Raw genomic sequence first — 21,588 nt, forward strand, 5'->3', positions numbered from 1 at the left:
ATGTTATAGAGTATAAAAATTAATCTTTTAATTTAAAAACACACAAAAAAACTTGTGTTATTTTAAAAATCGTTTATGTAGAATCTATTTTCAAAAATAGAAAAAAAATTATTTTTTTTAAAGCTCTTAAGAAGATAAAATCTATTATATAGAAATTCAAATATATTATACATCCTTTTTAGGCTCATAACAATAGCATCATGATTAACAAAATTATGAAGTTCGTTGTTTGTTTCTCAAGTATTGCTACTCAGGTGGTAATACAAGATCATCTAATAACTGACAAAAGAGAGCTGAACTATAAATTGATACATGAATTCAAACACACTAACACAACATTCAGATGCCTGGAAAACCAGTAGCACCTTATTTGAATCATTTGGTGATCAAAACAAGGTGAAAACTAGTAAAAATTATAGTGCCTACTGAAAGAGTGTATCATGCGTCTTCATCTTACAATTGTATTTCTAAGAGAGAACAGCCATGACATCTGAACTCCTCAATGTTATGTACTCCAAACCATCTTTGCCTTTGAAGTCATTACCGGCGTATTTGGAGTACAAAACTGTGTTCCCAGGAGTAACAGACAAAGGTTTTATGTTGCCTTCCTCATCCACAAGCCCTGGACCAACTGCTACGACCTGTAGCATCCATATGTATTAGAAAAACAATTTTCGAACACCTTATTGTTGATTGAAAAAAAATATTCATAGGACAGTGCCAATCAACGATAACATGATAACATAAAAGCTTACGGTTCCAAATGAAGGTTTCTCCTTGGTTGCCTCTGTGAGAAACAAACCACCTGAAGTTTTTTCCTCGGCTTTTTCAATCTGCATTGTATATTAAACTAGTCAGAGCAACTACATCGTGTAAGTTATCAAAGACATCACAGAGTATTAGAGACTATAGTATCTGAGTTACACTTTCCGAATGAGAAGTAAAGTTGCATAAAAAATGATATGGGCAAAAGTCAGATACACCGTGAGCATTAGAAAACGAATATAATTTAAAGCATTGAACTCCTCCAAAAATTAAGACATATGAAACATTGATAAAAAAATCAATATTTGATATTTTTACGTATCTATAAGTTGTTAAGCATGTACATGTAACATAAACAGTTGGTCATTTAAGAGAAACCAGATTATGAGTAAGAAAAATGAACCACTGGAATTCTCCACCTTGGATCCAACAAGGAAATAAGCAAAACTCTAAAGAGGAGTACCTTTATCAGGATTCTGTCATTCAATGGTTTAAGATCCTTGATGTCATCGGTTTCAAGGATGCCAACAATGTCGTCATCCTTCACAATAAGATGCTTCTCACCGTTGAAATCCACCTCAGTACCTGCATACTTTGAATACACAACTTGTGCACCTGGCTGTACAAACAAAATGCATCACATTAGTTAAAATTAGAGAGAAAGAACACCCCAAAAAATTCATGATCGGCCATCGAAGGTTAAATAACATCAAAATTCAAAACATTGCAACATCACCTTCACACTAATATCAACTTGGTTCTTTCCGAGTGTCTTTCCTTCACCAACAGCAACCACCTCACCTCCTTGAGGCTTTGATTGAGCAGTTGATGGAAGCAAAATTCCACCCTCTGTCTTCTCTTCTGCTTCCTTAACTTTTACAAGTACTCTGTCACCCAAAGGCTTGATTGCCGTGTACTGCACAGTAAAACTACCACTCAGAAACACATAGCATTGAATCATAATAATACATACATTGTTAAAAGCCAGAATTGTGGAAATTATATCTCAAGATTTCAATTACAACCAAACCATCATCAAGGCATCTCTCATTCAATTAAAAGGGAGAAGAAAACATTTATTAGAGTGAATAATGGGATTTGAATTCTGCAAACTTGAGGTTTCAAGAACAAACTACTGCTTCGCTATGCTCGGACTCCGAATCAGACACTCAGACACCGATAATATCAAAAACATAAGACACCAACACCGCAACATATATTCTAGTGTTTCAGCTTCATTTATCAAAAACAAAATCATCAAAGCTTTAAATCCTCACTTATCATTTCTATAAAGCCTGCATAACAACTCTTAATTCAAAAAAAAAAAACTTCATCCATGACCCACCTTTATCTATTCAAACAACACCCAGTCCAACACTCTTTCAGATAAATAACATCCATAAAAGCATAGAATTTCTACTCCAACAAAAAATTCACAAGTACCAACAACTTTTTAATATCAAAATACATCAAAATTAAAACAATCATAAATTAGAAACGCATAAAAAACAATAATAGCAAAGAAAAACTACAAACCTTGGGGGCAACGACAGTGGCTGCTTTGACAACCACACCCTTGAAGGACCTTCGTGCAGGGTTACCAATTCTAACATTTCGAGCACCATGAAACTGAACTCCAGAAGGTCGAAGTCCTTGAAACGATGCAACGTTCCTAGTAGAAATTGATGATGCTGTCAACTGAGAAGAAGCCATTTACACTGCAAAGTAAACAATAACAAGGAATTAGAAATTGAAATTGATGTTGTTGTTCTTAAGAGAAGATTGAAGTTACCTTAATTTGTTGTTGGAGGAGGATAGATTGGGTTTTGTGTGAGAGTGGCGTTGAAATTGAAATGAAAGAATTGAAGATAATAAAAACCCTAGAAATGAAGATTGGGAGGGTTTTATCTGTAACGGACTATTCTAGAATTAACTAGCACACTCGGAGTGTGGTCGTGTCACTCACGCGCCTAGTCAATCAAGTTTGAGGATGTGTTTGGAGAAAGTTTTGTCTAGTTAAAATATTAAGCATATTCCGGAATCATAAAATCTTATTAGACATATTTTATCATTATTAAAATATACTATTAGTAGTGAGGTTTAAGGTTTTAAAATAATTTTTATTTGAGATTGAATTGTATTTTACTCTTTATAGTAGTAGGTTTTTAAGGTTTTAGATTCTAAAATTTTTTTAGAGGACATATGTCTCAAGAGATAGATGTTGGGCGATCCATTGGTCTCGGCCGTGATCGGACCAGTAGTTCCAAATCTAGGGCGACAAAGTCAAAGCATGATGTTGTCATGAATCTAAGTGAATTGTGAGTATAATTATATTATAGGAGCTCTTATGAGGTAATATTTGTAGTGGGTTTGGTATATATATTTTTGGATACACATGTTTATACTTGCACTTTTTTTTTAGAACTTTTCAGCTTTCAATCAAGACTTACGGTCCTTATTATTTTAACCGTTGTCAAAACGTGATGGAAATTATGTATGATTTCTGATCTCCCTTCTTATTGTCATACAAACCCCTTTATTTTAGAGGATGATATCTTATGTTGAGGCGTGTTATGAACAACTACATGGCGACCATGACTAGAATTATGGCTCTGACGATGAACAAGGTTTGCATTGGTTCATTTGTGGTCTTATGGGTTCTTTATTTCTAAATATTGTATCTTCAACCTCTTTTTATTGTTTGACTAGTTAGTTATGTATTTATCGATTATAGAGGTTTTCCTTTTTTTCTTTTACACTTCTTCATCTTTGACACACATTCTCATTCAAGAATTCTTTTCAAGTTTTAACTTAGACAAACTCTTATAATTGTATCATTTTCTATGACTATTAACAAAAGTCAAAAGCAATCACTCAAAAATAGTTAGGATATATCTTCCATAAAATATATTCTTTTATGATCAATTATATGTTCAATATCAAGAGTCATGTCAAAGAATGATTTGAAGATATTATTGTTCGACGATGATAGCGACATCACAAATATAACTTCAAATGTAGTATACAATAAAAAAATTCAAAATATATAATTTCAAATTACGTTTCAAGTTTTAATATATATATATATATATATATATATATATATATATATATATATATATATATATATATATATATATATATATATATATATATATATTATATATATATATAGAGAGAGAGAGATTAATTATTATACATTGTCAGTATAAAAAGATTTACACTGTCGATTCATCATCATCACTCGTTCGCATTACTTTATAGGTTTTTAAAATAAAAGTCAAACTTATTTCAATATCCAACATCTAGGATTAACTGACAGTGTAAAATCCTTTTACATTGTCAGTGTATTTCAATTTATATATATATATATATATATATATATATATATATATATATATATATATATATATATATATATATATATATATATTACACGCAAAATAGATAACTGTTACCTCACTAGTATAAGACCACTAAAACTCAATCATATCTCATATATGAATGATTTAAGTATGAATCGTGTTTTCTTTTGATGACTATGAGTATTTATATCACTCTAAATATCTTGTATGATTAAGATCGATTAATGGTTATCAAGGTCATTGTTTACTTGTCTGAGTAAGACCATTTAATAATTATCAAAGGCATTGTTTCCTTGTTCGTTCTTAACCATTATAATCACTAATTCGCTTTGAATGTGTTGTCCAATGCACTCTAAATGCGCCTAATTTCTTCCTTGTTAAGTAATGCCAACTCACTTTGCAGCTAGCCCAAGCTCACTAGACGCGCCACCCATCTTCGACTAGTGTACAAACCTTTCCTTCACCATGAAGTAACTTAGCTAGGAAGTATTCTCTCGCATGTGCTTGCCTAGCGCACCCATGATTCTGGCCTAGCAAGCATTGCTTGTAGGAAATGGTCTTTGGCAAGGTCTTTGTGTGTTATTTTGTGGTTTTTCAGTTCTTTTCACTTGTTTTTTATAAATGTGTAAGTAAAAAGTCCAAACAAATATTTTTATCACTTTTCATTGATAAATTGGGGGTTTTTATATTGATTTCTTATAAAATAAGTCAATAAGTACCTACATATTTTACGTAATTTAGAACTTATCAACTCTCCACAACTTATTTTTTTGTTTGTCCTCAAACAAAATTCATTCATATGGTTTAAAAATTTTGAAAGTCATGTTTCATGAAAAGGTTGAATGACTAGATCAAGAGTTTTTAAAAAGTATTTGAATGACATGATACTATTTCTAATGCAAGTTCATCATCAGCATCAAAAATATCCATAAAATATAGCATTAATATAAACTATTTGCTTAACTAAAGTGAGCAGTTACCTATTTGCTTGACCGAGTCAATAGGGAGCAGTTACCACTTCTTAGGGTTTCCTAAATCTTAGGCCTAATAGTCTCTATAAATATATGACCCCTTGGAGGTAGGAGACATGTCAAAACTTAACCAACATGACACATATCACAGAGCATCTCACCTCATGTGAGTTGTCCTCTCATACTACCATACACGTTGTGAACACCACAGTGCAAGGTCTCTCACCGCCGCAGGCAAGCCTTGATTGTTATAAACCTACTAAGGCTTTTAAGTATCTCCTACCCGTGTATGGATATGATTTGTCATCATTTTACTATATTTATCCTTAAGTTTACATTAAAATTGTTAACCTTTTAGTGTTTTTGAATAATAAACATATTAAGTTTTGCAAATGTATCAACAAATAAGGTTTACAAGAATTCATGAATATCTTCTTAATAATATGATGTTTTAGGAAAGGTTTAACATGTTTTGTAAGTTGTAGGAAGTAAAAGAAATGTCCGGAAAAGGAACACGATGAATATTCAGAAGGATTCACAAAGTCTATTTTTCAGCATATTTTACATCATGATGTATGTGTGGTATTTTAATCATATCTAGAGTATTGTAACTCAGATTGACGTGGGACCGATAGAAAATGAACATCAAGAGCTACAACTCTTATGAAGACACCATAGGAAATTATCAATTTTAAACAAAGAGAAGGTGAATAATTAAGAGATGCATATAAAAGATTCAAAAGGTTATTGGTTTTGTGTGCCCCACTCACAATCTATATCATACTGAATAAATGTAACTCTTTGTTAATGGCCTCTAATTGAAGACTAAATAGTTGATTGATATAGTTATTGGTGGCTCATCAAATATTACAACAACCACTGGTATCAAGAAGATCATTGAAGCCATTGATGCAAATGAATATCTTGAATTGTATAATCGATGCACAAACAAGGCAGAAAGAGTTATTGATTTGAAACTATCCACTAAGAATATAAAAATAGAATATAAAGTTATATCTGAAGTTGAAAGGAGACTGGAAGTAATGAACATAGGAACTCAACAGGTAGCTCAAGTTCAATAGGCACAACAAGTAGGTTATGAAATTTGTGGGCGTCTTCATTTTGTTATGTATTGCGGATTATGTCTACCATAAGTATAGAAAGTAAGTTACCTCAATTAGGACAATCCTTATTCCAACACGTATAGTCCAGGGTGGAAAAATTATCCAATTTTTTTCCTGGAAAGATCAGCAAGGGCCAATGCAATATCAGAATCAACAACAATTTCAACAGAAACAACTAGTTCCTAAGAAAAAAGATTGGGAGATAGCTCTTGAAAAGATTGCTTCCCAGAATTCCCAATTATAAGAAAAGATAAGGAATAACATAAAGAACACTACAACATCTATAAAAAATCTAGAGGTTCAGTTGGTACAAATAGCTCATTAACTTTCACAACAAGCTCAAGGTAATCTCCTAAGCAACACCATTAATAATTCTAGAAATCATGAAAGTGTCAACGTTGTTACTACCATGGCTTAAAAAGAAAAACTTCAAAATCTAGAAATCATATTGCCTTATCCGCAAAGATTAAAAATGGGAGTGATTAAAAATAATTACAAGTTTCACAGCAAGCATAAGGGAGTACTTCGAGTATCACATTAACAAATTCCATATATCATATTAATGTTACTATTGCCACAAGAAGAAGTCAGAAAGTTGCTAAAGATGAAGAAGATAAGGCATCACGTGATGATCGTTTTATCGAGGTATATTTGGAAGTGAATTAGAACAAGAAAGAACTAGAAGAAGTAATGTTTCTGAAAAATCCAACTGAAGAGAAAAATAATAATGAGACCAAAGAGGTGATTAGGCTACCTTATTATAAAAGGGTGAAGAAGAGGGATTAAAATGAGAATTTGTTTTAGAAATTTCTTGAAATGTTCAAAAAGTTAGAGATTAACATTCCTTTCTTTGAAGCACTCGAGCAAATGCACATGTACCCATAATTCATGAAAGATATAATTTCTAAAAAGAGAACATTGGGAGATGAGCCAGTAATCTTAATTGAGATGTGTGTGAATTATCACAAGGTAAAAAAATCTCCATCAAACGAAAAGATCTTGGATTTGTCACAATCTCATGCATTATATAAGAAAGAACTTTCAAGAATGTTCTAATTAATTCAGGAGCTAGTGTGAACCTGATGCCATTGCCAATCTATAAAAATATTGGTATTGGAAAAGTCACTGATACAAGGATGAATTTAAAATTTGCAGATCACTCCACAAAGCATCCATATGGAATAGCGGAAGATGTGTTGGTTAAAATAGACAAATGTATCTTTCTAGTTGACTTTATGATCGTGGACATGCCTGAAGACGAAGAGATACATACCTATCATTCTTGGTTGACCTTTCCTCCTTACAAGTTGATGCAATATCGATTTAGAAAAAGTTACACTCACTTTAAAGGTTTATGATGATGAAATAACATTGAATCTGCTTGAAAACGGTAAGCAAGAGGAAGAAAAAGAGAATCGGTATTAAGTAGGCATGATCAAAACATGCGTGGAAAGCCAAATTAAAAGACTACCACCAGAAAAAGACTTAAGAATAACATCTAAAATAGTGCCATCTCTACAAGCATCCTCAAATAGAAATACTCAAAAATCCTTTCCAAAAGCCATGAGAAAAAAGAAAAAGAAACGTAAAAGTAATGTTATAGAAGTATGGAGTAACATGTTGCACAAAGTGGTCTATATCTTTGGGAAAGTTGATTTCTTTGTCTCGAAAAAGAAAAGCAACAAGGTTGGGGAGATGAAGTATTCACCCTAACATGGATGATGAGACGTCAAGCTAATGACGTTAAACAAGCGCTACTTGGGAGGGAACCCAAATGAGGTATTATTTCCTTATATTTTTTTATATTTATTTTATATTTTCAATTTTAAATTGAGTTTTTAGTTTTGTTTCATTTTTGTTGGTTTATTTTATGTTTGTTTACTTTCCTCTAGTTATCTGATAGTTCATAGTAAAATAATGGTTGTCTAATAATCAACTAACATAGCTATTTTCAATCCTCGTGCATACCAAATTGAAAACATTATTTTCATGTACTTTCAAATTTTCTAATATGGTTTAATTGGTCCTTACTGAATGTTAAGCAGGTTTACCATAAATGATTGTGATGATGCATCAAACAAGATGCACTGTGTAGGTTGTTCATCTCTAATCAACCTAGTGAGTAACAGAAAAAGCTAAACACTTTGTTTCATCATGAGAGAGCATTATGGTATGTACTCTTTATTCATAACTCGCACATTTTTTTCATTGATTTCGGTTGCAATGTCTACACGCACTAATGCACGTTTTTTGTTTTTAACCTAAGCCTTTTAGCCATTCTGTTTCATTTTATATATCCTTTGCTAAACCATTTTAAGCCTTTTATCCCATTTTTGTTTTTTATTCCCGCAATTAAACCATTAAGTTTGGGGTTGTTGTTGGAATAACAACCTTTAAGTTTGGGGTATATGTTCAGAAAATTCAGAAATTGGGGAAAATAAAAGAATAAGAGTTAAATCTGATAAAAAACACAAGTTGAAAAATTCAACTGATTAAAAAAAAGAGAAATATGAAAAATAATGATATAAGATTACTCATAAGAAATGAGTTGAAAGTTAATTAGAAAAAATAAAATGAGAAATCTAAAGTTGAATGCTCCATGATACCTAAAAGAAATTGGTAAGTAAATTATCCCTAAAGTAGTCCCTTAGTTTAGACATAGTGATGAGAATATATTACACGTAAAATACATAATTGTTACCCTACTGGTGTAAGACCGGTGAAACTCAATCGTATCTCATATATGAATGATTTGTGTATGAATCATGTTTTCCTTTGGTGACTATGAGTATTTATATAACTCTAAACATCATGTACAATTAAGATCAATTAATAGACATCAAGATCATTATTTACTTGTCTGAGAAAAACCATTTAATAGATATCTAAGACATTATTTCTTTGTTTGTTCTTAACCATTATAATCATTAATCTGCTTTGAATTTGTTATCCAATACACCATAATTGTGCTTACTTTCTTCAATGTTAAGCAATGCCAACTCACCTTGCAACTAGGCTTAACTCACTAAACGCTCCACCCATCTTCAACTAGCGCATAAACCTTTGCTTAACCATGAAGTAACTTAGCCTAGAAGTATAAGACACATATATAATATGAATATCCTTCCACCAGTCGTGCATACTGAGTCATGCCACGACTTCTTAGAAAACAGGTAGTCAAATATCTCATTCAGTCAAAGAGAAGAAGTTACCACTCCTTAGGGTTTCCTAAATCTTAGTCTCAATAGTCTCTATACATATATGATCCTTAGGAGGTAGGAGACAAATTATAACTTAACCAGCATTACGCATATCACAAGGCCTTTCACCTTACGTGAGTTGCCCTCTCATACTACAATACATATCGTAAACACCACGGTACATGGCCTCTTGCCGCCACGGAAAAACATTGATTGTTATAAACCTACTAAGGCCTTTAAGTATCCCCTACCCATGTAGGGATATGATTTGTCATCATTTTACTATGATTTATCCTTAAGTTTACATTAAAATTGTTAACCTTTAGCATTTTTTAATAATAAACTTAGTAATTTTTACAAGTTTATCAAGAAATGAGATTTACAGGAATTCATGAATATCTTCTTAATAATATGATGTTTTGGGAAATGTTTAATGTGTTTTATAGGTCGTAGGAAGTCAAATAAATGATTGGAAAAGGAACATGACGGATGTTCAGAAGGATTCGCAAAGTCTATTTTTTAGCATTATTTTACATCATGATGTATATGTGATATTTTCATCAAATCTTGAGCATCGTAACTTGGATTGATGTGGGACTGATAGAAAATGAAAGCTAACATCAAGGGCTACAACTCTTATGAAGACACCATAGGCTAATTACTTAATTTTCCCCCTATGATGATACGCGTAGAGAACACGTATGAAATCTACCTATGTTTTGCCAAATGTGTCACAAACGCCCCATACACGTCTCGTATGCCCCATAGCGTCCCATATGCGTTTTTAGACAAGTTTTCCACCATTTGGACTCTCAAATCTTATCCAGACGCCCCCGTATGCCTATGGCATCATTCAAACACCCAAAATTTATATTTAAATTAAGGAAACCATATTTTAAAGGAAACTATTAACTTTGGAATGGAAAAATATCTTCTTGGAGCAACACAAACAATTATGAGTAGTTAAACCCTCTAATTCTAGGTATGGGTCACTGTTCTTGATTGAGTTTGAATTTCTGGATTGGCATTTGTAATAACTAAAGTTTTATTTCTATATGATTTATTTATTTTTGTGCTTAATGTTCTACTCTTTCTGACAAATTGAGAATTGATTTACGATTACCTATTTAAGAAGGACTTTCAGCAGTAACTCTTAATTAAAATATTCTAGATTAGATATCACCTATGACTATGGATACCATTTAGAAATAAATTTGAATAGTTAAAGGTTTATTCACTAAGGACTTAAGAATAAGTACACTTCAGAACTAGTAATCTGTAGGAATAAAGCAATTTGTTACAAGGTTAACTTAGGATATCAAACAAATTTAAGTTCAAACTCTCATTTATAGCATGTTTTTCTCATATTATTTTCTAATCTATTAAATTTATTTTAATTTTACCTTTTGTTGTAAGCAACCCAAACCAAAACTGGTCATATAGCTTTTTGTTGAACTGAACTAACATGCAAACTCAATAATATCACACAACCCTTGAGATTGACATTTTAGAATTTCCCGATTATGCTACATTGGCAGATTAGTATACTTTCTAATTTATCAATCAAGTTATTAGCATTGTTGCTAGGTACTGCCAAAAATTATAAAATTTATAGTTTTATTTTAGTTAAAAGTTTGTTGCTCTGTAACCAAAAAAATTATTTTTATTATATTTTTATTTTTGTTTAACTAACTTGTTTCTGACATTTTTATGTGAGGAGAATCCTCAGATAATTTTCCATTTGATGCAGAAATTGAGAGAATCTTATGCGCTTAGCTCCTGGAAGTTTGTTTACATAAATTTCTTCAAGGACCAAGGTCAAATTATACTTAGAAGGCCATGGAATTTATTGAGACATCACAGGTCATTTTCAGCCATTGAACACTTGAATTTTTCTAAGTTACATAATTAGTTTTTCGTGCTAACTCCAACATGCCATAACTTTACACTCAAGCATCCAAATGAAACCTTTCTTGGCACATTGTAATCTTTTCTATGATGTCAACACATTGCAAAAAGAATTGGATAAAAAAAAGCCTTCTGAGTAGGATGCCCCATTGGGTTGAACATAATGACTTGGAACTGAAGAAATAACCACTTCCCGAAATTTGAACTTCACTAATCTTAATTCCAAGTCAAACTAGCATGTATTTTGGGCCTAAACATGTTTAACCATGTCTTCAAAAGTTAATTGACTTTTGAAATACATCATTTGGCTGAGTTTTGATGAGTTGCAAGTCACACTTTTCACACATTTGGATCAAATTTATTTTGCACAGATTCAATATCATTCCACACGTATTTGGATCCAAACACATTCCCTATCAATAGGATTCCAAGCTTTTGAGAGCCAAGAAATCCCTGCTGCAACTTAAAATTTCCCAGAAAAACTCAACTATTGTGTTTTGAATTCCAGCTTATTTCAACCCAATTTCTTGACTCCATTAGCATCTTTGGCATTCTCTGAAGCTTTTGCAATAATTCCCAAGCTCTAAGCCCTTCTAAAATGCTCTAACTATATCGAGCTTCATCAACTTCTAATCACCATTTTGACAAGGTAGTTTTGAGCATCATTTGAACTCAAATAAGTTACCACGATGTAGTCATTCACTCTCTAATGCTTTCCCCTAACTTATCTGGTGTTGATTGATCATGTTCATCATTTAATTTTATTTTTCATGGCTTGCTTGCTTCTAAAACTTATTTGAAAATTCCCTTTGCTCAATTTAGATAAATGAATTTGGATCATAAGGTTGAACTCAGGATGAGAAGAGGATCACAATGGTGGTGGTCTCGTTTTCTGAATTTACCAAATGATGAAACTCCGGTGAAAGCTCATTGGAGAAGATGACTGAAGTGTTCCAGGTTGTTTGAGTTTGGCCAGACACGTTGGACAAACGAAATATTTTGATTGGCTGGTTTTGAATTGAATCCCGTGTGCTATTTGTATCGCGTTTCACCGTGCATCCTAATTTGAGGAGTGTTGGATCTGCCATGTCAATTAATGAGGAGTGATCCAACGCTCCATGTTTTTCTGATTTTTAATTCTTTTTCTTTTATTATTTTTAATTTCTTTTTCTTTTTCTTTTAAAATTCATAGTAATTTCATTTTTCATCCAAAAAATCCCAAAATAATTTATAAATTCTCTTTTACTTTTCTTTATCTAATTTTTATATTTTTACATTTTATTTCACTGATTTTCTATTTTTCATGAATTTCTATTTTCTCCTTTATTTTAATTGGTTTAAAAATACTTTTCAGTATTTTTAAATTCTGAAAAATTTATTATATGCTTCTTATTTTATTTCCAACCTTCCATAATTTTCTTGGCCATTTATTTGGTGTTTTGAAGGGTCTTATGGATTTTTCATTTTATTTCTATTTTTAAATTCATTTAAAAATACTTTTGGTGCATTTTTTTTCATTTAATTGCATTTTATATTTGTGTGACATTTGTGAACTTCTGTTAGCCTTGGATTATGATAGTTTAGATCATGAGTCTCATCAAACTTAATGGATCTTGGGTGTGTAAGACCCTAATTTTGACCATAAGATCCCTCATGGCATCATATCATTGTTCATTGCATTGCCTCAAGGATCATAGCATGTGTGGCTCCTTACCCTTGGGTTGGGACTTGTGTGAGTGGTTTGAGACCACCAAGCATGCTTGAATTATATATTATTGTTTTTCCTATTTTGTTTACTAACCAAAAGCACAAAAATATGTCACTAACTTCTTTTGTTTTGAAGCTCAAGTGATCATGTGTGCCCTTGCTCCTAGGAGGCTCCTAAGCTCAATGAAGTGGCTAGATGAAGATGAGAACAAGCATGACAATGGTCCACAAAGTTCCTAATCATCATATATGTCTCCCAAGTATCTCAATTTGCCAATTTGATCAAGATAAACCAAAGGGCTTAAGGCTTGTTTCCCAAGGAAACCCTAATTCAACTGTGCATTGATTGTGCCTTGCTCATGAAGCAACCTCAATATATGATCAAATTAAATCAAGGGAAGTTCTTTCATTAAATATTTTATGAATATATGAGCCTATGTGAGTATCCTCAATCATTCATTCATCAAGATTTGAGGTTTGGCTTTGAGAAGTTGACCAGTCAAGTCATCTAACTAATTTGAGATCCACTGAGACCTAACTTTTGATGTGTTTGTCAAATGAAGATAACCCCAAGATAAAAACTGTTCTTCAGAATCATATGAAAAAGTTTCATGTTCATCAAAAATTCATTTGAAACTTGGAAGGTCATCATTCATTTCAAAATATTATAGGTCATTTTGGCTGAAACCCTAATTTTGGGTCAACTTCTCAGGGACCTAACTTCCTTATTTTTTATGATTTTGAGGTGAGACAAATTGCATTGGAAAGCTTAAGATGTCTACTTCAAATTTTATTTTGTATAAATATACATAATCCTAAAATAAACACATGTGATAATACAAAACATTATAGGTCACTTTGGACCAAAACCATTGAATGTTGAAAATGTCCAACTTCAAGTGCCCATAACTTTCTCATTGAAAATCTAAATGATGCAAAATTTGAGTCTAAATTGATCATCTTGAAAATATCTACAACTTTGGTGTTGAAGGTGTTTCCATTTGAGGCTTGCATCATTGAAACATAAGGGCTAGAAGTTGGTCACTTTTGGCAAAAAAATTCAAAGGGAACTTATACATGTTTTGTACCTCAAACTTCAAGGTCAGTTTTCACAAATTTCTAAACTCCAAATGGATTTTTTCCCAACATAGATTTTGTTCCTTATGTCAAGACCTTTCCAACCATTACTCACATGCCTATGTTTGGATTTTCTATGTGGGACTTTCGAAGAGGTGAACATTTATGACCAATTGTGCAATTCACTTTATAATTTCATGCACAAGCCAATGCAGCTCAGAATGCACGTCCATTTCAATTCATAATGATATCAGCATTCATTTCCATCCAAGTTTGGGCCTCACATGCGCCTGTACAGGCCCATGCATGGAGGACCCAATGATCATGCACACGAGTTTTACCTTGCCTTGGCATCAAGCTCAGCTATAAATAGAAGCCTTGGCTCATTCAAATCTCAACCTGAAGGCAACCTGAAGCTCTACTGAAATCAAAACCCAACCATACTCAAAGGAATTCTGATTTATATTTCCCAATTTCAAACTTGAATTTCAACACAATCAGTTGATCTTCAAGTTTCAATTCCTAAGTCTTGCATCCTCATCATCTCCTGATCAAATTGGAAGCAAGAGTTTGAGCAGATCGTGCTGTTTAAAGCTGCACTTCAAAGGTTTATCATCTAACTATTTTGATCTAAATCTTGCTCCATGATGTGAATTGCTTGTGTTTAAACTGTTTTCTGAAGTCCTCGAGCAAGAGGCAGGCCAATGGTGGTCTTGATTTTATGATTTAAAGCATTTCAGTTTGCATACCTGGATTTTCAAGCTCAAATTTCTCACTTGATAGAAATCTTGAGGACAATCCAAGGTTACAGGGGTGATGTACATCACCCCAGCTTCATTTTGGTACCTGGCTCGTGTGTTTTGGTTAAGGTTCAAAAACCTGCAACTGGTGGCCGGAGTTGGTTGGTCCACTGGAGAAGATGGTGGTTTCCACCACCATTCCCACGTGGTTCAACCTAGGCCCTTGGATGAGGCTCACAGGTTCTAATCTCAGCCATGCATTCTATTGACTTATTTTAATACACTTTGTGACGCGCTTGACTAATGACTATGGTGGGAGCGCGCTTCTGGACCGCCTGATGTGTCCACGTCATTTAATGAACTAGATCCAGCGCTCCTGGTTTTTTCATATTTTCTATTTTCTGTTTTAATTTCTTTTAATTTCTTTTATTTTCAAAAATTCATAACTATTTTATTTGAAGTCATAAAAATATGAGACCAATGGCAAAAAATTTCTTGAAAAATCTAGTTTTATAATCTAATTTTTAATTATTTTTGTGACTTCATTTAATATTTTTTATGAATTATTTTGTTTTTAATAGTTTTTAATTCATTTTAAATACTTTTTGATATCCAAAAATTCCAAAAATATTTTCTTAACACATATGGATCATGATAAGTCTATGAAAAATAGTCTCATCAATTTCTTAATTGATTTGAGATTTATTTGAGATTTTAATTCATAATGTGTTATTTTATTTGTTTTTAATTGATTTTAAATAGTTTCTGTTTTCAAAAAATGTTGACAAAATTTGTCAAACCTTGTTTGACCATGCTAGACCTATGATGATTCAATTGAACTTGTTGAAGTTGATTTAAATTGAATTTGAGGTTTGATCATACTTTGTTCATTTTATTTTATGTTTTATTTTAATTCCAAAAATACCAAAAAATATGTTTGACTTTGTTGACTTCTAATCTTCATTTCTCTTCTGTTTTACATTGGTTGATGATGATTTCGTTCACATTTGATCATTGTGTTTTGATTATGTCATTTGAATTCTCCTTTCATCCATTTCATTTCATCTTTTCTTCTTCTTTTTATTTTGGCCAATAAGTTAATGATTTGTGGTTGGTCTTGACATATAAGAGGCTTAACCTTCTTTGATCCAAATCAAACTCAACTTGATCAAAGATTAAGTGAGTTGCTTTGTGTCCAAGATATGTTGCTTCTTGGTCAAGCAAAAAACCTAAAATCCATACAAGGCTTTCCTTCTTTTCTTTTGGCATGGCAAGTTGTAGGAGCCTGGCTTACTAGTCATGATCTCTAACTTGTGTTTATTTGTCTATAGTTTTATTGACCGGCCTCTGATAGGTGTGACTACTACATTAGTCCACTTATGATTGCTTAACATAGAGCTAAATTTTCTTATGACACACTAACATTAACCACTAACTACTAACTTTAATTTCAAGCATTTAATTTCTTGCAATTTACTTTAATGCAATTTACTTTCTTGCTCATTTATTCATATTGCCTTTTCCCTTTGCTCACTTGAGCTCATATTTTATGTTTATGTCATTTTCCTTTTGCTCATTTGAGCTCATTATTGTATATAAATATATTGTTGCTTTGTGTTTGTTTTTGTGATTGTTTGTGTGAACCCAATGCAAAAAGGAGAAAGGACTTAGAATTAGGACCTTACCTATGCTTAAAGGAGTTCAAGAGAAACTAGGTCTCATGCCTTTAGAATGCTAAATCTTAAAGTTAACTTCAAAGGACCCCTAATCTAAACTCATTCTTTGTCCATTCCTCTTATTGTGTTATGAACTTTTTGATTGTTTGCTCTTGTGTGATAGGGATTCCATCTTGAGATAGTAAGAAGGACCATTGTCATGAGTAGCCAAGTTAAGAGAGACAAGCCAATTGGAGATCCTAGGAGCTTGAAAATAATATTTGTTTGATTGCTTGAGTGATTGCTAAGTCCAAAGGAAAGGAGCATCTTGAATCATCTTTATGATTTCAAGAAAAGGAACTCCAAGGGTTTTATCTCTTCTCTCATCTTTGCATGTTTAGGACTAGCCCTTCTCTTCTTCTCTCCACTCTAACCCAAGCCAAACTCATTTTGTACAAACTTTGACATTGTTTTCAAATTAGAAACCTAGGCCTTATGCCTTTGACTTTTCAAACTCTTTTCATTAATACTCATTGTGAATAAACCTTAAGTCAACTTTGGCCTCATTTTGTGAATATTTCTAACTTGTAAATACAACTCACTTCAAGTTGTTTTTGTGGTTCCAATGACCATCTTCGTTAAAACCTTTTTTCATAAACATTAGCCATAGGTTTGAGTTATCATAGCGGTTGATGTAAACCTCACCTCATCCTTAGTGATTGGACTATAAGTCTTCCATACTTATTATAGGGTGGATCCCTCACTAGTATGTTGAAGCTCTCCTCACATGGTGGATTGTTGGTTTAGGTTGAGTTTTCTCCCTTTGATAACAAAAGACCTTAAGGCTTTTGATCAAATCAATTCACCAATATTTTGAGATTTTTACCCCGAACTACGAGGTTTTGATCCTACCTTTGTGACGGCACGTAGGCAATGGGTTCATCCATTCAAATAACAAAATTGTAAATATGTATATTCTCTTCTCATCCTCCCAATCTTGCTTGCACAAATATTTTCACAAATACCAACCTACAACACATATTTGCAAAAAGAGGTTCCCTTAGAGTACTAAGGATGTTTTGGGTGCTTAAAAACTTCCCATTTCATAACCAACCCCCTTACCCAGATCTCTGACATTTTTATTAGTTTTTGATTTGATAAAACTTCTTACTTGGCTTTTGTTCGCTTTTTAGCCTTTCCTTTGGACAAACAAAAGTGCGGTGGCGACTCGAATTGTATGCTTACTTTTGATTTAGTCAATAAATCTAAAGGTAACGAATACCCCGCTACAGAAAAGTGGCGACTCTGTTGGGGACAGTCCTTCCTAGTGGGTTTAGCCTTCTTTTTGCTTGTTGTATTGTATGTTTATATTTACTTGTGACATATTTTTTGTGCAAATTTGGGATGATTGTATTGTTTTTAATGTATGAATTGCTTGATATAGATTAATTTCTTATGTGCTTGGTGGTCTCTTGTGAGATGAGTTCTATACCTGAACTCGAGTGCACTTATGATAGGAGAATGGCATAGTCTTGTTGACTTGTGTGGAGTTATTCCTTAGCAAGTCGACTTGCGAGTCCATTCACTTGGTGGAGGTCATGTTGGGATCAATAATGTTACATAAGTAAGTTGTGGTTAGACATTACTCTTTCCAATATAGACCTTAGAAGCCAAGGACCTTAGTTTACCAAACCCATCTTGGCCTATTTTTAGGATGTAGTGCGGAAGTCGTTCAAATGTAAGATTTGATACGATTGTTACGCGATACTACACTCATAAGAGTCTCTCTTGAGAATATTTTTGGAATACAAGTAGTCATTTTATCCGATAATATCCTAAAGATGAGACGATGACTATGGGGACCTTTTTAGAACATGATTGTCAGGCTTAACCATACTACACTCCCTTTGGGTGGTTCTTAACCAAGACTCCATGCTCGTGACTTGCAACAAACCCTTGATTCGCGGTTGATCCGTTCTCGTATATCCTCAATATTAATGGAACTTGGGTGTTGATAAGGTGTAAACCATAATCCACCAAAATGGATGATTGATATTGAGGATGACTTGATCCATCGCGTGACCTTTGTATGGTGTGACTTGCTTGATCCTTGAGTGTGATTGTTGCATCCATGCATTCATGCATTCATTTGCATCCATATCATCAACAATAAAATTTTCAAGGAACTTAAGAGGTCTATTTGCAAATTTTCAGACATGGATAAGCAAAGAAGGAATACGAAGAAGTACAGTTTCAGACATCCCGACTTGAAAGAGTTAAAGAGTTTGACATCTTATGTATTAGATCCCTTGGAGTTCAAAGCTCGCCATAGGAAGCTTCTGTCTATTCTTTCTACTCAGGTGGATGAAGGTCTGATGAGTGTGGTAGTGCAGTTCTATGATCCTCTGTACCGTTGCTTCACTTTTCCGGATTTCCAGCTTTTGCCTATGCTTGAGGAGTATGCTTATCTTGTGGGTATACCTATCTTGGAGCAGTTGTCATTCAGTGGTTTGGAGAGAGTTCCTTCTTCCCAAGAGATTGCTGACATGCTTCATATAGATGTATCTGATGTTGTTGCTCGTATGACTACCAAAGGTGGAATTCAAGGTCTCCCATCTAATTTTCTCATTGCCCAAGCTACTTTGTTTGGGAAGGCCATGAGTGAGGATGCCTTTGAAGCCATATGTGTACTTCTTATCTATGGGCTAGTGTTATTCCCCAACATCGACAATTTTGTGGATGTGAATGCTATTAGGATTTTCTCCACTCTTAATCCCATTCCGACTCTGTTGGGTGACACTTATTTCTCTTTGCATATGAGGAATGCAAAGGGTGGTGGATCCATTGTGTGCTATCTGCCTCTGTTGTACAAGTGGTTTATTTCGCACTTGCCACAGACGCTTGCTTTCAAGGAGAACAAAGGATGTCTACGGTGGTCTACGAGACTTATGTCTCTCACTAATGATGATATCTTTTGGTATAACCGTGTGTATGATGGTGTCCAGATTATTGACTCTTGTGGTGAATTCTCCAATGTGCCTCTTCTTGGTACATGTGGTGGAATTAACTACAACCCTGTTTTGGCTCGCCGTCAGCTTGGGTTCCCCTTAAAGGATAAACCTAATAACATTTTGTTAGAAGGTATGTTCTTTTAAGAGGGTAAAGATCCCCAGAACTTGAAGGGCAGGGTAGTCCGCGCCTGGTGCAAGATTCATAGGAAGGGAAGGAAAGAGCTCGGTCCGAAGAATTGTATTGCTTTGGAACCCTATACCGCTTGGATGAGGAAGAGAGCGCTTGAGTACCGCATGCCCTATGACTATCTGAGACATACCCCTATGGTTATGGTTGGGCCTTCAACCCTCCCTAACCAAGGAGTAAAGGAGTTGAGAGATGAAGACTGTTCGCGTGCTTGGGTTCGTGAGCGATAGGAACTTCTTCAGCAACTCAGAGATAAAGATGTTGTGATAGAATTTCTGGAGCATCAAGTTATTGATGAGCCTGATGATGTAGTTACTTCTCTTCTTCCTCAGCCATCCAAGTTTTGGAAGAGGAAGTATGACCGACTCGCCAAGGAGAAAGCAAATATGGAAGCAGCCTATGAGAGAGAGGTGAAGAGGCTTCGTGCAGCTTATCTTCCAATCTCGAGAGCTTTGGACGATTGTTTCTAGGGCTCCATAGGATGTTTATTCTCCTTTCCTCTTGTATTGTATTTGGTTACCAAAACTGTACTACTTCTTTGGTGTAATTTTTTTTTCCAAATATTATTGCTATGAGTATTCCATATATGATTACTATTTCCCAATATTTGCAAATAGATCTCTATAAAGTTCCTCTGATAAAAAAATAAATCATATGCACAAACATTGCATGCATCATATGCATAAGTAGGTTTTGTTCAGCTCTGATTAGTGGTCTAACTCCTTGCTCTTTATTTATTTTGAAGACAAGCTGACGCATCGGTATAACACGAGAGCCAATCTTCCCAAACTGATGGAACACCTAGAGCAAGAGAACCGTGAACTGAGAGAGGAGGTAGCTAGGCTGACTGCCATGATGGAGTCAGTGCTGGCTGCCTAGAGCCAATCATTTCCAACTCCTGCAACTCCTCCCGTGAGGACTGTTCTATCTGAGGTAGCTTCCTCAACTGTGCCTGCCGCCACAAATCATTTTGCGCCCACTATGCCAGCCGGGTTCCCCTGGGGGATGCCCGCCAACTTTGTGCCTGAGGGTTTCGCTCCAACTCTCGCTTCTCTGCCGGAATCTAGCCCGGTCCTTGTTGTGCCATCTCCCGTTATGCAAACCTTGCCAAGAGTAGAAGACACCATCTATCATTTTGAGCCATTTGAGGGCCCAGACGTATATGAGAAGATGGATGAAATGAAAGACCAATTCCTTGAGCTGCGCAAGGAATTGAAGACTCTGAGGGGTAAAGACCTATTTGGTAAGACTGTTGTTGAGTTGTGCCTTGTGCCCAACATCAAGATCCCTGTTAAATTCAAAGTGCCTGACTTTGAGAAATATAAGGGAAACACTTGCCCACTCAACCATCTTGTGATGTATGCTTGCAAGATGTCAACACAGACAGACAATGATCAACTCCTTATCCACTACTTCCAGGATAGCCTGTCCGGTGCTGCACTCAGATGGTACATGGGTCTGGATAGTGCGAACATCCGCTCTTTCAATGATCTTGGCGAGGCCTTCATCAAACAATACAAATACAATGTGGATATGGCTCCTGATAGGGACCAGCTAAGGGCGATGTCCCAGAAAGAGAATGAGACTTTTAAAGAGTACGCCCAGAGATGGCGTGAGTTGGCCGCTCAAATTGTGCCACCCCTTGAAGAGAAAGAAATGACAAAGATCTTCCTGAAGACCTTGAGTTCTTTCTACTATGAAAGGATGATTGCTAGTGCTCCCTAGGACTTCACCGAAATGGTGAATATGGGAATGAGGCTAGAAGAAGAAGTCTGTGAAGGATGTCTGTCTAGGGATGAAGGCTCTTCAGCAAAGCAATATGGGGGCTTTGTGAAGAAGAAGGAGGGAGAGGCACATGATATGTCTTCACATATCAAA

At 34.3% G+C, this 21,588-nt stretch overlaps 1 protein-coding gene across 1 annotated transcript; it reads right to left on the minus strand.

The window, feature by feature from the left end:
• Positions 1–204: 204 nt before the first annotated feature.
• On the minus strand, positions 205–2,754 carry LOC127136063 (20 kDa chaperonin, chloroplastic). Its single transcript, XM_051062672.1, has 6 exons — positions 2,558–2,754; positions 2,302–2,483; positions 1,502–1,681; positions 1,229–1,384; positions 756–833; positions 205–641 (listed from the first exon to the last, which is right to left on the minus strand). Exons 2-6 carry the CDS (start codon positions 2,476–2,478, stop codon positions 468–470), a joined length of 765 nt encoding a protein of 254 aa, XP_050918629.1. The 5' UTR covers positions 2,479–2,483; positions 2,558–2,754; the 3' UTR covers positions 205–467.
• Between the last annotated feature and the right edge of the window lie 18,834 nt (positions 2,755–21,588).

Source organism: Lathyrus oleraceus, chromosome 1, assembly GCF_024323335.1.
Source record: "Lathyrus oleraceus cultivar Zhongwan6 chromosome 1, CAAS_Psat_ZW6_1.0, whole genome shotgun sequence".
NCBI classification, from domain to species: Eukaryota; Viridiplantae; Streptophyta; class Magnoliopsida; order Fabales; family Fabaceae; genus Lathyrus; species Lathyrus oleraceus.